Below are 18,658 nucleotides of genomic sequence, written 5' to 3' on the forward strand. Positions count from 1 at the left end.
ATGATCACTATTAAAACATTGAACATTCTCATTTAGAACATTTGCCGCGAAGCCGATCGCAAGCGCGAAGATATGAAGTGGCTGGTTCAGACTCTGGATATGCTGACCAACCACTGCTCCGAGCTCGAAGCTCAGGAAGAACAAGTGAAGCTCGAAAACCTCATCGCGCGCTACAAGAATCTCATCCCAACCATTGAAATCACCATGATCAAGACTGAGACGTACACAAGATGCTACACCTACCGCCGCGAGGTCCACGAAGTTATATGCATTCTAGAAACAGCCAAGGAACAGGCAATGGTAGAACCGGAACCGCAATCTTTGCAACACGTGGAACAGTTAGTTCTAGAACAGCAATCGGCAGTGCAGAAGCTCGACCGCCAACGACCTTCAGTAATGTCGATGCTGCAACGTGGTAAAGAGCTAATCAAGGATGCTAATGCCCCAGCATTTGTTAGAGAGGACGTGAGGAATCTCGAGACCGGTTGGAACACTGCTTATGAAACTTCCAATGACCGTCTCCACAAGTTACGTGATACCCAGAAAGTGTGGTCTAATTATGAGTACCAGAAAGAAGAACTGCTTTCTGATCTCGATAGGATTGAGAGTTACGTGGCCCATCCAGGTTTGGAGTTAGGCGTCACTAATATCGCAAGAGAACTTCAAGAAACTAGAACTTTCAATGCTGATATAGAAAAAGCAAAATCGGAAAAACTGCCGCAATTACAGCACGCTTATGCTGAATTGCAGAGCTTGACTGCCAACAAACCTAAGCTAGTGATTGAAAAAGATCTAGAAAACATAGGAAGAAAACTGGACAGAGTACAAGATGAGGTTCAAACTAAAGTCGAGCATTTAGAGAGGTTCAATGAGGAATGGGTGAAAGTTGAACACAAGTTAGAACATGTTCGTGAATGGATTAAGAAAGAAAGCCCAGTACTCATTTCTCAAATTAGATCTGAGAACATTACTCCTGAAGAGCGTGTGATAAAATCACAGGCGCTTCAAAAGACTATTGCTGAGAAACTTGATGTCATCAAAGGCGTTGCAGAAAAAGGTACTAAATTAGCCGTCGAACATAAAGTACAAGACGCCAATAGACTTAAAGGAGAAGTCGCTTTATTGGAAAAAATGATGGCTGATCTTCAAAGGTCCACGGAACACCAAACTAAGGTTGTGGAACATGATTTGGCCAGCTGGCAGAAGTACCAAAAAGGAGTAATTGAAATCAAACCGTGGATTGAAGAAGCGGAGATGAAACTGGGCAGCGTTCCTAAGCCATCTACATTAGCTGAAGCCCAGCAAATGCAGCAACAATCTAAAGCTTTACTGACTGACTGCGATAAACAGCTGATGAACCTGCAGATTTTGTCTAGCGTTAGTCATCAGCTGTCAGGCAAGACGAGCGCTCCTGATGAAGTAGACGCTATCCACTCGAGATGGGCAGTGATCCACGATCAAGCTGATCAGTGGAATAACAAGCTCGATAAACTAGTAACCAACTGGGAAAACTTTGACCGAGAAGCCCAGAAATTAGAAACATGGATAGAAAATGGTGAGAAACTAATTAGTAGTCGCAGCGTTACAGTAGATTCTCCACAAGTTGAGAAATTAGACCGAGAGCTAAACAAACTTAAGTCCTTTGGAAATGAAATATCACAGCAACAAGCGAAGATAATCAGCCTGTCACAGACTTGCGACAATATTTGTCACAGCATACAACCTGAAGGAGCTACGTTACTAAAGAACAACGTAGCCAACATCAAACAGCGCACAAATGACCTCGCGGAGACAGTCAGAGGTCGCGTGAATGAACTATCGGACAAAATAATCATCCGTCAGGAATTCATGACAAAGTTACACACATTTGACAACTGGATAACAGACTTCAGAAGAAAGACAGAGAGTTATGATCAGATCGGTGCAGACAAAGTCGAACCAGCGCTTCAATCCATGCACGTTTTGCTTCAGGAACACGCAGCTAAAGCGCCTGAATTTGCTGACATTTACAACGAGATCAAAAACATGACTCTAGCGTCACATCCTGATGAATCACGGTCGTTGAGTGACACCTACTCGAACATTGCAGAACATTATCAAATCATAGAGAGCAACATTCAACAAAACAAAGGTGTATTACAAAAATGGTCAGACCTTTTAAACTGGTATGAGGACAACAAACAACAATTAGGTCACATTCAGTATCAAATCGAGGGACAAAAACTTACACCTGAAAGCTATGAGGTATTACGTCAAGAACTGGTCAATATCATTACTAAAATACCAGAATGGAAGAGTAATGTGGCCTTGTTAGATGGACCTTCACGGGTTAAAGTAACTGATCAAAATTCAGGCAGGATAATTTCACCTACCAGTCTTGTTAGAGAAATTGAAATGAAAGCAGACGCTTTGCTTAACCAGGTAACAACTAAGAGAGATTTAGTGCAAAAAGTAGGTGCCAGATGGGATAAATTTAATATTCAACATAATGCTTTGACTGAAGTCCTTCACAACGTTCAGTCTGTTTTGAACGATATGGCTCAAAAACCTGTACCGTTAACAGAAGCATCAATCCAAGATATGACTGAAGAACTTGATAAATTGGATTCAAACCTTAGAGAAAAACAATCTGTTAGGAAAGAACTCAGAGAAGAAGGCCTGCATCTAATGAGAGAAGATCAACCAAATATGGGTACAATTCAGAACGCTTTATCAACAGCTGACAATAACTGGGACCAAATTGTTAACGCAATGCGTGATTCAAAGAACAAATATATATTGTTGTCATCCACTCTGCAAGAGTTGAAAAATTTCACTATTGCTTTCGACAGGGAAATGACCCGAGCGGAGCAACTTCACGGCGAATGCAAAGACGCTCCTCAAGATTATGTACAAACTGCTCACGCTTTAGATAAAGCTAAAAAGGCATACGAAATACTTAAACGATCCAAAGGTCTATTAGATCAAATGGATCTTATCAAACAATCAATCCTCAAACAAGCTTCTACATTAGGAGGATTTGACACTAGTCCACTCGAAGAAGCATTCTTAAATTCTCAAGCACAATGGGAAAAAGCTAACGATGCTATCATAAAACGAATCCAAGATTTAGAATCTCAACTGATTGTATGGAGACAGATAGATGATACCAAGAACCAAGTTATTACCTGGTTGAGCGAAACCGGTCAAAACTTGGCGAATGCTAGCGACAATTTGGAAATAAGATTCGGTCAAAGTCACCTTACAAAATACAAGGAAGAGTTGCCAATATATTTGGGCTTGAAAAACAGCATTAAAGCAAAATGTGAACAGATAATGAACCTCAACAAAAACATTCCGATTGGACAGGTCTCATCAATTATTGAATATTTAGACAACGAATTTGAAGCATTAGAAACTTTGGCTAATAACCTCGAAGGTGCAGTATCGTCTTTGGAAACAAAAGAGAACAAGCTTAAGGACACAATCAAGCGCTTATCTGATAGTGTGAGCAAAATAAGAGATGACATAATCCAATGCGATGACATGACAGGAGACAATGCAAAAATTCTGGATCGTTTGAAGAAATGCCAATCTTGCAAAGCCAAGCTGCAAGACTTAAACGATGAAATCGATAATTTAGCGCAAAACGTGTCTGAAATGAATGCTAATTATCCAGGATTTTATGAATCTCTTGTCCCTAAAGAGCTAAGTGGATTACAGAAGAGATTTGAAAGCGTATTGATACATGCAAATAAAACTGAGACAACACTGCTAACCTTCCTGCAAAAGCTGTTTACAGACAAACTGGCTATGTTTAATAGAAATCTTAAGATTCTAGACGACAAAACTAGATGGTGTATGCCAGATGCTGACAGTGACAAATATAATTTAGAGGTTAAAAACGCTGCCCTCGCAGATGTTGAGAATGGCCTAGTTGACTGTACTGCCAAAGTGAAAGAATTGAAAGAAGCCTGCGACATCCTTCACTTTGTTGCGGAACCAGCTTGCGCTCAAGAAGCTGCTCAGCAGACAGAAAAGGCAAGGAAAAATCTTGATGTACTGACATCAAACTATGACCAAATCAAAAGTAAACTTCGAGAAAACATTGAGGCGTGGCAAGAATATGAAACTCTACTGGAGGATGTATCAGAATGGCTAAAAGAAAAAGAGAACAGAGTCAGACAAGAAGCAGCTAATCTTCTTACACTGGATGAAATAGACAGTAAAATTGTTGACATTGAAACCTTGAACAGGGAAATCAAGGACTATGGTGATAAAGTTAATAAGCTTACTGTTATTGGTGAGAATATTATGTCTCAAAATCCAGACTCACGTGTTCTACAGTATATTAACCATTTAGTAACCAGATACCAGACTGTTTCTAAGTTTATGGATAATCATCTCATCCGGCTTAAAAACCTAAGAGACAACAAGGGCAAATACAATAAATCCATAGCCGAATTCAAAAATTGGCTTCAAGATGCGAATAGTAAGATTCAAGAGTTGTCTGCAATGAGCAAGCATGCTAAGCCAACACCAACTGACTTGGAGCAAGTGAAGAAGCTAAATGAAAACAAGGAAATTGGACAAAAGCTCTTAAACAATGCAATTGAATCAGGTGAATCACTGTTTAGTGGAATTACGCCTGAAGACCGCGAGGTAGTCAGGAACGAGCTTAGAGCTCTTAGAGACTATTTCGAAGAATCAGTCGATTCATTAAACAATGTCATCAAGGATATTGAAACCACTATTAATAAGAGGTCATCATTTGATGATACCTTCAATCAAGTACAGAAATGGATCAGTGACAAAGAAAAAGAACTTGGAGAATCCAAATTGTGTGCGACACTGCCTGAAAAGAAGGCTCAACTACACGCCAACAAAATTCTACATCAAGAAGTAGAGTTACACCAATCCATGCTTACACAATTGACGGAAAAGATCAAACTTATGCCTGATGATGAAGCTGAGAAGAGTTTATCCAAAACCATTGCCAGGTATAAAAATATGGCTAAAGAACTGCAGGACAGAATCGACGTTTGTGAGTCACATGTTGCAGAACATGAAAAATACGTCCAGATGTTTGAGGATACTCGCGATCGTCTTAACCATATCGTGGCTGAAAATAGCATGCTGAATTATGGAGTAGTATCCCAAAAAGATGACGTAGACGCGAAGATTGCTGCTATAGAAAAGGTAACATCGAAAGCGCAAATCATAGAGAATGATTTAGATGGATTGAAATCTCATCTAACCTCTGTGCTTAAATCCACCAGTTCAAATGGACATCCGATACTTATTAGTGAATATGAGCAGCTCAGTGCCACGTGGAATCAATTTACTTCACAGTGTAAAGCTCAAGATGAAAAACTGAAAGAAACACTGAAACAGTGGAATGAAAGCCAAAAAACTCTGGACGAGCTAGAAGAGTGGCTTAAAGTAAAAGAAAATCAGTTGAGAGATCAAAGCTTGAAGAGTACATTAGAAGCTAAAATTGCTCATTTACAAAAGGTTAAAGAAATGCAGAAGGAACTAGAATCAAGGAGTGGTGACTTTTCTGCTTTAGCTAGATCGGGTAGTACGCAAAACGTTGCAAGCGAATCGGACATCACTACAAAGACATCGAAGTTGGCCACAAGATACCACACTCTAAAGAATCTTGTCAGTGAAACGATTTCCAAGTATGAGCTGTTTGTTTCAGAACACAAAGAATTTGAGAACGATTACAATGACATGGAAAATTGGCTAATGGGCATGCTTGGAGAGCTACAAGATCTTAACGAAATAGTTGGAGACTACGCTGTTCTTCAAGAAAAACAAAATAAAGCCAAGGAATTGTATGAAACTAGGACCAAAAAGACTCCTGCTTTTGAAGAGTTCTTAAGCTTGGGAGAAAAGCTTTATACTCACACTAGCCCAGATGGGCGGGAAGTGATCCGCCAGAAGATTCGTAAAATTAGGACACTGTGGGATAGCTTTGGTGACAGTTTCCAAGAGACTGTTAACAAATTAGACCAGTGCCTTTTGCAATTTTCTGACTTCTCTCTTGCCCAAGAGCAACTGACAAAATGGTTAAAGGATGTCGAAAAAGCTATGCAACGTCATACAGAATTGAAAGCTTCTCTAGAAGAGAAAAAAGCGCAGCTACAAAATCACAAAATTATGCACCAGGAGATCATGACGCATCAGCAGCTAGTAGAATCTGTGTGCGACAAAGCTCAACAATTAGTTGATCAGACTCATGATGCGTCATTAAATGTCTACCTTCAGTCAATCAAGCAATTATTCCAAAATATTGTAACGAAATCACAAAATCTCCAAGACAATTTAGAAGATTGCGTCAAGCGGCATGAGGATTTAGTTCGACTAATCCAGCAGTACAAAGAGTGGTTAGGGTCTCAATCAGAAAAGTTACTTGATATCGAGAATGCTACTGGTGAGAAACCAGAAATCACAAGAAAACTACAGTCTGCTGTGGCTCTAAAAGACATTGAAAAGATTGGTTCGAAGAAACTTGATGAAATAAGGAGTGTTTTCACTTCAGTTAGCAAGAGCACCTCAGAACCTGGAAATGCAGCCATCAAAGCAGAGATTGACAACTTACTTGACCAACTACGTAATTCGGTTGATAGTATTGGAGCTTCTGAACAGAAACTGAAGCATACATTAGATATTTGGAATAAATTTGACTCTTCAATTGAGTCTATTACAGAATGGCTTAAAGATAAAGAATCCCAGTGCCGTGATCAAAGCTTATGCTCAACTTTACAAGAGAAAGAAGCACAACTGCAAAGATACGTTGATTTGCGTAACAGCATTAACGCCAAGGAAAAAGAAATCGACGCTTTTGTAGACGACTCTCATAGTCTCATACAGTTAAGTGGCGTGGAGCGACTCAAGCCTCTCGTCACACAAATTAGCAGCCGCTATCAACAATTGCACGTAATATCTAAAGAAATCGTTAACCACTGGACTGAATTAGTTGCAGACCATAAGAAATATGTCCAGTTGCATAACGAATTTGATGCCTGGTTGAGGCCATTAGAAGAACAACTGTCACAAATGGTAACAAAAGAAGACAAGCTAACAATTGAAAGTAAGGGTAGTAAGCTGCAAGTATTTTTGTTGGAAAGGGATAATGGAGAACATAAAATTGGTATTCTTACCAGTGCAGGTGACAAGGTTCTACCAGAAACAGCTGCCAATGGTAGAGAAAATATCCGATCTGAAATAAGAGCACTAAGAGAACGGTGGGATAAATTAAATGATACCATTTTGCAACAGCAAAAGGAATACGAATCCCAAACGCTTCAATGGTCAAGCTATCAAGACGTGTTACAACAAACGCTCTCATGGCTAGATGAGAAAGAAAAGATCGTGGATGGAGAAGATAAGGCAGTATTGAATTCGGCTCAAGAAATTAAGTCCAAGTTACTGAAGAATAAAACTCTGCTTCAAGAAATTTACTCCCACAAGAGGGTAATAGAAACGGTGACAGAAAAAGCGAAGAGTGTAGTTGCTACTTTACATTCCGGGAAAGGTGAAAGTGACGAAATGGCTGGAATTATTAAGTCTGTCTGGGATCGCTATAACGCTTTAACAAGCAGACTATCGGCCATTATAGATAAACATGAAACCAATTTCGAAGTTTACCAACAATTTGCCGATCAGCAAAAATCACTGCAAGACTACCAGAAACACCTGTGGGATCGACTTCATTTGCTATCGGACTTCACTGGCAACAAAGCAGCACTGCAAAGCAAAATGGCTAAAATACAGGAATTATTAGATGCCATTCCAACTGGCAACAACAAGCTAAAGATTCTACAAGATTTGATTGAGAGCAATGGTGCAAAGTTGTCACCTAGAGGGAAAGAAGGGATGTCTAGAGAGTTGGCTTTGCTTAGGGCCGATTTGGAAAAGTTCACAGCTACCGTTCACGATGTGAAGCGCGGTATCGAAGAGAAAATACAGCAATGGGTCGAGTTTGACAGCGCGAACGACCGTCTGCAGCACTGGCTCAGCGACACTGAGATGAGTCTCAAAACATATTCTCCGAAGGCCACGTTAGAAGAGAAGGTGGACCAGCTCAACAAATACCAAGTAAGTCTTGATTTCTATTGTAAATATGTACAGCAGTGTGTTTGATTTGATTTTAATATTCAATTTTAAACAGGACTTATGTAAAGCGATTGATAATCACGAAAATGATTTGAGCGCCGTCATTACTTTGGGCGAAGCGTTGGACCAAGTAAGAGCTGGAGATAAAGTAAAGCACTGTAGGATAATATAACCTAATTTTCAGTAGATCTAACTCCACAGTCTAACAAGGTTTATCGTCATTTGACTATAAAGAATGACGTAGCACTGCTCTATTTATCTACCTTGAGTTTAACGATGTATCGTTTTAGCTGCATTAATTATGAATTCGGTTTTGATTGTTCAGATATTCGACTACCTATTGATTCAGCTAAAACTTACTACATCTATTGGTTAAATCGGTGTTTTACTACAATTTACTAATTAGTAGAAGCTGTGGTATCGGTGGTTATGTCTGACAACACGCCTTGATTATATTTGTTGTTTATCTAACTGTTACAAGACTAATGGTAGTTGTTGTAGTATTAGCATAATTTTCTAAAGCGCATTATATGAAACGACAATATTTTAAGACTTTCATTTGTTTTCAGGCTATCTTGGCAAATCTCAAGAAGACTGAGAATGACGTGGACAAATTGACCGACGAATTCAGTGATTTGATAGAAAACTGTAATGATACAAGAATCACTATGAATTTACAACAAATGACGTCTAGGTTCCAGTCGGTTCAATCCACTGCCAAGGAACTGGTTAAAAAATGTGAACAAGCTGTTAATGATCATAACGCATATCAAGAGAAATATAACCAATGCACTGATTGGATAAAAGCTGCTCAATACAAGTTTGAAGAATGCAACAAAAACTTGTCTAATACCCCTGAAGGTATCAAAGCTAAACGCGAAAGCCTTAATGACTTGTTAAGTCAACGTCGTAATGCCACACTGCTAGTAAATAACACATTCGAATTGGGAGAAAAGTTGTATCCTTCGACGTCACCTGAAGGTAAAGAGTTGATCGAACAACAGTTACAAGATATTCAACAAGCCATTGACAACTTGTACGATAGTATCACTAAGGCTGAGCGTGATTTAGACTCTGAATTGAATAAGTGGTCATCGTTCGAAGATAATCTAAAAACAGTACAACAATGGCTCACAGCAGCTGAAAATAATCTGCCTAAAGAAATCGAACTCAAAGCGACGTTAGATGAAAAACGCAATCAACTTAATGTTTACAGAGCTTCCCTCCAAGATGCAATTTCTCATCAGCAAGATATTGTGAACTTGGAAGCTAAGGCACAAAGCTTGCCTGATGTCACTAAAGAGATAACAAAAGAAATTAATATTCTTCAACAACGACACAATGCTATTTTAGCTAGAGCAAAATCTTTCGTTGAGCAATATGAAGCCATTGTTAACAATCATCAACAATATACTAAAGCTGTGATGGACTTACAAGAATGGGTAGAAGCTACGCATAATACAGCTCAATTGTGGGGTGATGTCAACCTAGAACGAGTAGCTTTGAGTAGTAATTGTGAGAAATTGAAATCACTGCAACATACTCTGCCTGAAGAAAAGAGCCGTATTGATAAAATACGCAGCTTGGGTGAAAAAGTACTGCCAGGAACTATAAGCGGAGGCCAAGCGAATATCAGAAACCAAATCGATGCCTCGCATCAAGAGTGGGAAGGTCTAGTATCATTTATTTCAAAGACAATTGATTCATTGGAAAACAAAATACAGCAATGGAACGAATACGAAAACATGAAAGACCAGTGTCTCGCTTGGATCAGAAATACCGATACTCAAATACACGCGGTAGATTTAAAAGCAACGTTAGTAGAAAAACAAGAACAATTTAAGAAGTTCCAAGAGTTACAAGGAGAAGTCCGAGCCAAGGAACTTGAGATTGACAACATTACAGAAAAGGCACAGAATCTGTATACGGGAGTACTTGGACCCCGTGGTTCACAGATATCAGACCTGTCTGTGAAATATCAAACTCTCTCACAGAAAGTTAAAGATCTTACCAATAGATGGCAGCAATATGTCAAAACTCACCAAGAGTTTACCAGCAATGTCACTGAATGCTCACAATGGATTGAAGAGCTCAGAGACAAGTTGGACTTCTGTGCCGATTTGAGCTCTTGCTCTCAAGACGATTTAGAAACCAAGTTGGTATTGATTCAAAACCTTCTACTTGCAAAAGATGAAGGTTTTACAAAGGTACAGTCCTTGGTTGAGCTTGCTCAAAATGTTATGGCGAATACTGCTCCAGCTGGTCATGACGCTATAAACAACTCTTTAGTAGCGCTGCAAGAACAATGGTCTGCTCTTTTGTCTAGAATGATTGAAACAAAGAACATTTTAGACGACTCCGTCACAAAGTGGGCTGGGTTCTTAGAACAAATCCAATTAATAGAAAAAAGTAATACTTGGATGGAGAATATGCTCTCTGAACTATCCCCATATGAATCGTCCATGTCTGATAAAAGAGTTCAACTTGAAAAACTAAAGGAAGTTGAAGAAAAAGCTCGTTGCGATCGTCTGGAAGTCGATACATTGAAAGCTAAAGCCGCAGAAATGCTAGCCAGTGGTCAGCAAAACCAAGTTGCTTCTAAAGCTCAAGAGACACTTAACAAATTCGACTCGCTTTACGATAAAATTAAGAAATTACTTGCGGATAGAGAAGAGCATTACAAAGATCACAGATTGTACAAGGAAGCTCATGATGAACTCATTCAATGGCTCAGCAGAGCTAGAGAAAAGGTTCCGTCTTTAAAATCCAAGCCTTTGAGCGATAAACTAGCTATTGAGAACTCGGTAGCGCCTCTTGATGCTCTTATTAACAAACAAGCTCAAGGAGAACTTTTATTGGAGCATTTGCAACACACAGGAGAAGTATTGTTAGCAAGCACATCTCCTGAAGGACAGGTAGTCATCAAAAACGAAATGAAGGCTTTGAAAGAGAGTTTCGACGATCTTTTCAATGAAATAAAGCGACAGAAAAGCCAACTTGAGGACACCGTCAGCCAGTGGCGTGACTACAAGGACGAATATGAGAGACTTTCTGACTGGTTGCAACAAAAAGAAATTCACATTAAAAACCAAAAACTTGCTCTGCTTGGTACAGCCAAAGAAAAGGGCGCACAAGTGAATGAGGTGAAGGAGATTGTAGATCAGCTAAACAAAGGCAAGGCTGACATCGATAAGTTTAATGCTTCTGCTGCTGGGTTGCTATCGTCTCACTTGGATACGTATGTTAACAACCAATTAAGACATCTCAATTCAAGGTACCAAGTATTGGTAAACATGGCTAATGATGTACTTAAGAAAGTGGAAACTAACTATGAACAACATCAAACCTATGATGATAATTACGTGAAAACCAAGAAATGGATTGATGATGCGTGGGAAATCACACGTAGTGGCAGTGATGCCGGCAGCAACAGCAGCAAAGAAGCTTTACAAAAACGGCTAGAGCAAATAGAAGATCTCTTAAAACGAAGAGAGGAAGGTCAAAATCTAGTCCACGCTACAGTCAACAGTGGAGAGAAGGTCTTAAGAAATACTAGGTCTGACGGTAAAGATAAAATCAATACGCAACTTAAAGAACTGCAAAATGAATGGGATCGCCTCGTGAAAAAGATGACTACAGCCAAAGTTCATCTTGAGACTGCTATGCTTCAATGGGCTGACTACAGTTCCAGCTACTCCCAGCTACAACAATGGATTTCTGATAGGGAAGCAAAATTACAAGAAGTGTGCGAGCAGAAAGTCGCTAAATCCAAGAAGGGTCAAGACCGATTGGCCGGCCTGACCGCTGGATTAAGCATCGGCGAAAGGAAAGCCACACTTCGTCAAACAAACAATATTGTTCAAGATATCGTTTCGTTTGAACCCATGATTCAGTCTGTAACTTCTAAGGCTTCAGAACTTATGCAACAAGCTCCGGCGTCTGAGATAACCAGCAAATACGAAACGCTGTCCAAACAAGCTAAAGATTTGTATGAAAAACAGAGAGAAGCTGTTGAGCAACATCAAGCGTTTATTGATGCTGGTTCAGACTTTGTCCAATGGATAAGAGCTGCTAAGGAAAGATTAGGAAAGTGCTCTGATGCGACTGGAGACAAAGAATCGCTGAGCAGTAAGATATCGCAACTGAAAGTGTTGGAAAGCGAATTGCCCGAAGGCCAAGCGAAGCTGCAAAAGGCTTTAGAGCAGGGTGAAATATCCTGCGGGCTCGCTGATGATGAGGATAGAGAAGAAATTGAGGAAGAAGTGGCACTTATGCAGGAAGAATACGATACCTACGTGTAAGTATAAGCGAATTATTCATGTTGAACTGACATATTTCTTTTAATGAATTTTATATCTGAAGATATCGTTACTTTATTATCCGTATGCGTTGCTTTAATCATATTTTTCAATTCACAGTGAACAGTTGAACAACACGAAAGCGCTGATAGAGGGTGGTATCGTGAAATGGACGGAGTACGAAGAGCAATACAAGGAAGCCCTAGACTGGTTGTCGAAGACTGAGAAATTAGTGCAATCGTTTAACAATCTACAGAACAGCTTGGAGCAGAAGAAAGTGGTTCTTGAGGAGTTCCAAGTAAGTACTTACGCCATGTACATTAAAAGAATTTCACAGTATGTAATTTAATTCACAGCAGAACTCAAATTACCTTGACTTTCCGGCCACTTTATATCTGCCGTCAACACGAGTAGAATGAACTGTATTTAGATTATCACGTTCGTACACTTATTAAGTCCTTGATTCATTCGACTCCTGTCAACGTATTAACGTCACATCATTTTCTAGGGACACCTCCAAACCCTGTTTGACTGGCAAACCGAGTTGGATAAGCTGAACGTGCACGCGCAAACCTTGCTGGAGACGTGTTCTGACACCAGGGTCTCGAATGGCATCACCCAACTCACCACCAAGTACAATGCCCTGCTGTCGCTAGCCAAGGAGGTGATGAAGCGGCTGGAAGTGCATTATCAGGTAATTAAAAAAGATATACAGATTTTTAGGGTTCCGTACCTCAGAAGGAAAAAACGGAACCCTTATAGTCTGTCTATCTGTCTGTCTGTCAAGACCCTTTTTTTCGGGAACGCGTTGAGGTATCAAGCTGTAATTTATATTAAATACTAAGGTCTACTGTCCCTTGGAGCTGTGAAAAAATCAAACTTCTAAGCCAACGCACTCAAAAGATGCAGCCGTTTAATTACTTCCCGTGTACTCAGAATCTTGAAATTTGGTATGAAGGTAGCTATTATAACACAACCAACTAGAAAAGTCTGAAAATCTTGATTTTTTATGTCTGTCTGTAAATATCATTGACCAATATAATCTGACCCCACACTGCGTACATTTTGCTTAAGAGTAGGCCTCTGCATACACTGGATGCATTAAATCACTCGGAAAAAGCGAGAAATATCTTCAAGACACGAATCCCGTTTACTTAAATACCTATAAATGTGCACGGAGCCCTCGGTGCGTTAGTCCGACTCGCACTTGCCCGGTTTTTTTCATCATCATCTCGGCCTAGATACATCCCACTGCAGGGCGCAGAGGCCTTATTGTCTAACGTAGTTTAAATCACAATCGTTTCTACAACTTCTTTCTGTCTCACGGTGTTAGATAAGAGAAGAAAGAGATGGTGAATATGATCGCGAACGTTAGAAAATACGGTCACAGATCTGCTCTCAGAAGGAGAGGTCTTGAACCGTAGTTTCCACGCAAGCCTAGTGCCGATTGGGAACCCAAGTTATTTCCGGAAATAATTTGACTTATATGTACTATGTCAACATGCCTGTCATATTTTCGTTAATTTTTAATGTGTTTGATAATTTTAATGTAATGTGAATCTTTTGTTTCAAAATACACGTAAGAAACGACTTACTGATGAACTAAATTGAATTTCACAGGAACATCAACAACATAACGCACTGTACGGTGAATGTCAAGACTGGTTGGACAGGACGCGGGAGAAGCTCAACCAGTGCGCTGAAATACCTCACACATTGCAAGAGGTCAACAGCAAACTCAACACAGTCAAACTGCTACGCCAATCCCTGGAGCAGGGTCAAAACAAACTGAGATACCTCCTGGAGCTAAAGGAGAAAGTTATCATGAACACAGAACAAGCGGGAGCCGCTAAGATACAGGAGGACACTGATAATCTGAAGCAGGAGTTCGATAAACTGATCGCTGATCTGCAGGATGTGAGGAACAAGTTGACGAGCAGAGCTTCTCAGTTTGATGACATATCTAAGGTACGTAACTACTGGAAAACATCTATTTTGTATCTAGAAAAGAGTAGCATGCTGACTGAATGGCAAAACAGGGACACTTCAAATTTATTCCCGGAATAAGTAAATTAGCAAACACATTATTTAGGGAACATAGAGATAGGCTCACTGAGAAAAGATTTTTCAAAATTTTGTCGGGATAGAGATTTTAGTTTTCACTTCTCCACGGAAACAAAGCCCCCAGGGGTTGAGTCAGCTCAAGACGAAACTCTAATAAAAAAAAGTGTTTACATCAGGCTTATTGCTTATATTTAACTTGCAATGATTGTTTGCATTACACTCACTTCGAATAATCCGAGTAACATAAACCGAGCACAGCCATTCACCAATTTAACAAAACCTCTATTTCAGATCCACAAGCTTCTGGTCGAATGGCTGGACGATATCGATCAGAAGATACAATCGGACGACTCGCTTCTAAACGACTTGTCCGAGAAGAAAGCTAAACTGGAGAAGTTCAAGACCTTCAACCGAGACATTGAGTCCCACAGCGACCTGGTGAAGAGGCTCAAGGAGAAGCTGCAGGAAGACGCCTCGCTCAAGTCCAAGGAAATAGATGATACGCTGAAACGCTACGAAGATATTAGGAAGACTGTCAACGATATGATTTCTGTGAGCATTAATCATCCTTACATTAGCTTTTATAGCACTAGTAATTTTTAGAAGATTGTTAATTCCATACTTCAAGTCAAAAGAACCCCGTGAACATGTTGCATGCAACTGCTTCGAAATATCGGGAGCTCATTCAAACTAATCGTGGTCTACATACCGTAACAAATATAATGCAGTGTAAATAACCGTGAATTATTAAAAACTATTAGGTCAAAAGAAGTGTTTTTGACGTTTCTTCACTAGTAAAATAAAGGTTTTCGATTAATATATAGAAACAGTTATCAGCCGCAATAAAAAAAATCCTAAATAAATATTCACAGGGGTGCTTATAGTCTAACTAACCAAACTACCTAAATACCTACTGAACTATTCTAGATTAATTTTAAAACACCTGTATAATTAACCTGTTTACGCTCGTTTTCTAGAAATTGGACGACTACGTGAAGTCCCACATACAATACAAGGAGTCCTACGACAGCTTCTATGACTGGATACGTAACTGCAAAATGGAGATCCAGCAATGCTCCGACTCCCATGGCGAGAAAGAAGAAGTTCAGAAGAAACTACAGAATGTCAACAAAATCATCGAATCTTTGCCTAAAGGAGAAGCACTGCTCAAAAAAGCAGTCGAACTCAGTAACGCTGTTCTAAAAACAACTGGCAACGAAGGCAAAGATAACATCAATCAGGAAATCAAACAGCTGAAAATCGAATGGGAGAACTTGCAACAAATTTGCAAAGATACTAAGAAGTTGTTGGAGAAGTGTCTGTCTGCGTGGTCAGATTTCATTGAGACGTCAGACAAGATGAGCAAGTGGGTGAAAGAGTTCGATAACAAGCTGAAATCAGTGCAGAAGGTTGACAAGATTACGCCTGAACATCTTGACAAATGCCGAGTAAGTATTTTGAAAAAAAGTTATACATAATATAATCGTTTTATAACCTTACGTGTATTTTACGAACTGTTTATTCATTTATTTGTGTTAGTTTAATGTGATTGTTGTTTTACAGGAGCTGTTGGCAGAAGCTCTGGGAAACAAGCATGTTTTGGAAGAACTCAACGATAGATGCGAGAACTTAATGGAGCTAAGTGCATGCGCTTGGGTTCGCGATAAGACAGTGAATCTCCAAACTGAATACACGACTCTGTTAACCAAGATACAAAGCTTAGTTTCAAATGGTGAGAAAAACCTTTCGGACCATACGGAATTCATTAAAGCTAAGAATGAATTACAACAGTGGTTAGAGACTGCGCATGGAACCGTCCATGATTCCATCGGAGTTGGCGACATTGATGCCACTAAAGATAAATTAGAAACCGTTAAGCTTGTCAGCAACCGTATGACTGAAGGCCATCATCTTCTAGTGGTCTTACAAGAAGCCTTTAAGAAAGCGCTTAACAACACTCCACCAGAAGAACAGGATGGCCTTCGGAATGACGTCAAAGTTCTACAGGAAAGTTGGGACCAACTAAAGATTGATCTTAACTCTATTACTGCTCAACTTAAGGCCGCTATTGGCAAATGGGAAGACTTCGAAGACTCCAAGAATAAGATGAACCAATGGATAAACGACACTCAACAAAACCTAGACAAAGTGCCACCAACGGGTGGTGAACTTGGTGAAATGAAGACACTTCTAGAGAAATACAAGCATATTGAAGATGAAATCAAGAATAAGAAGCCCGAACTCGAGAGGCTTAAGAGCGAGGCTGCCGAACTCAGCAGTTGGGCTAAAAAACCTGCTGCTAAGGAATCTGTGACAGAAATTGAGAAAAAGTGTAACGCTTTGAAGGCCAAATGTGCAGCGAAGAAAGCTGAACTGGAGTCCGAAATAAAGGACTACAATCAGTATCACCAATCGTTGCAGGACACAGAGAAGTGGTTGCTACAGATTTCGTTCCAGCTGATGGCACACAACTCTTTATACATCGCCAATAGGGAGCAGACTGAGGAACAGTTGGCACAACACGCTGTATTACTGGATGATATCCAGAAGTATCGCTCTACTCTGGACGATTTAGAAGGTAAAGGACGAGCTCAAATCGAGCGCTACGAAGCCACGACGCCTTCTATTCGTGATACGGTTGGAAAACAACTGAAGAACGTGAATGACAGCCACAAGTCACTGCTGGCAACTGCGCTGCAAATCGAACGACGTCTTAGAGAAGGTCTCGCTAAATTCAAAGAGTATGAGGATACTTTGGAGAGTATTTTGAACAACCTGGATGATTGTGAGCCTGCTATTACGGAGCTGGATGTGCCGGTTGACGGTCTGTCACATGGACGCGAGTTGCTCGATAAAGCTAGGGTGAGTATCACATTAACGTTTTCTTTAGTATACGCTTCCATAGAAGCAGAACGGAGTGATACGGATAATCGGACTAGTATAATAATATAATATCCATATTTTATCCACTCATCCTACAATGTGATAATGTGACATAGCTTTCACATAATATATATAGATTCTGCTGGTCTCCACTCTGCTCTGCATCTATGAAGGTACATCCTTATTGTGCTGTTTTAATTGAGAGTTCTTCTGTTACTAAGGTAACACCACATGAAAACCGATCACGAATAGGTAAAGTCAAAGTCGTTACCTACCTAATTTTGATTGTTCTCACTTTCCTAATTAATTTCAGTTTAGTTCTTACGGCTGTGTGAGTGACACCACGTCACGTACGGTCGTACGTTCATGAGTAAAACCGAGATACCGAAAAGAACACTCGCTTTGTTTAGCCCAAGGAGCAATTCGCATTGATTCACTAAGCGTCTCATTTCACTAAGAGAATACGTCAAATGGAATGTGTATTCTCTCAATTAAATGTGCCGCATCGTTCAATGTGAGTTGACTATCTGAAGCAGCAAATCTATCTCCCGCTGACGTCTTACGTGTGTATCTCAGGCTCTCCACAACCGCCTTCAAACGGAAAAGAGTCGTCTTTCTGCGGCCGTGGCCGCTTGTTCGGCTGCTGCTGCTTCTGTGTCCCGGCCTTCCTCCCCGGCCGACACGGCGCCGCTGCCCATACCGCCGAGGGAGCTCCACGTGCGGGCAAGACTCGAAGACCTAATCGACCAGGTACTGGCCGCTTCAGGGGCCATCCTTGCCTCTGATGTGCTCACTTCTTTCTAAACTTATACTTCAGTTATTCTAACTGCTGACATAGATTCTTTTGTGAGGACCGATTGTTGACACATCATGCGAAAATACCACAAGTGGGTGAACCTGTGTATTTAACCAGAAAAAGAGCGTTGTTTCTATTTCTATAGTAGTAAAAAATTACAACTCTATTCTACTTTCCGAATACACCGGCGGGAACCGGACGCGTCATCAGTTTGGTACATATTACGTTTATTTGTAAACCGTTATTTTGAATTACTATTTATTGATGAAAAGAAAACCACATCAATATCTGTTCCGTAGTTTAAATCTACGCATATACGTTATATATATACAGCCAGACATTAACATATTAACAGAAAGACGGCGGTAAGCGACTTTGTTTTCTACTATGTATAGATTAGAGATGTAATTTAGTACTTCTTACTCTAATGTGATCAACGATCGGTCTTGCTTGTATATTGTGTAATATGATAAGCTACGAGTATTAACACCTAAACGAAAATTCTAACTTTTTA

General features: G+C 40.0%; 1 protein-coding gene across 5 annotated transcripts in view; it reads left to right on the top strand.

Annotated features, from left to right (window-relative positions):
- Msp300 (Muscle-specific protein 300 kDa) overlaps positions 1–18,658 on the top strand; it is a 111,290-nt gene that overhangs the window by 62,604 nt on the left and 30,028 nt on the right. For 3 of the 5 annotated variants that reach the window (XM_074093780.1, XM_074093781.1, XM_074093784.1), the window contains 10 exons: positions 37–8,085; positions 8,159–8,233; positions 8,673–12,400; positions 12,522–12,699; positions 12,910–13,095; positions 14,022–14,369; positions 14,757–15,017; positions 15,443–15,913; positions 16,029–17,327; positions 17,925–18,098. In XM_074093780.1, the coding sequence (XP_073949881.1) occupies positions 37–8,085; positions 8,159–8,233; positions 8,673–12,400; positions 12,522–12,699; positions 12,910–13,095; positions 14,022–14,369; positions 14,757–15,017; positions 15,443–15,913; positions 16,029–17,327; positions 17,925–18,098 (14,769 nt within the window). The remainder of the gene's footprint in view (positions 1–36; positions 8,086–8,158; positions 8,234–8,672; positions 12,401–12,521; positions 12,700–12,909; positions 13,096–14,021; positions 14,370–14,756; positions 15,018–15,442; positions 15,914–16,028; positions 17,328–17,924; positions 18,099–18,658) is intronic. The other 2 variants (XM_074093783.1, XM_074093785.1) reach the window with 1 other exon arrangement.

Source organism: Choristoneura fumiferana, chromosome 10 (genome assembly GCF_025370935.1).
Source record: "Choristoneura fumiferana chromosome 10, NRCan_CFum_1, whole genome shotgun sequence".
Taxonomy (NCBI): Eukaryota; Metazoa; Arthropoda; class Insecta; order Lepidoptera; family Tortricidae; genus Choristoneura; species Choristoneura fumiferana.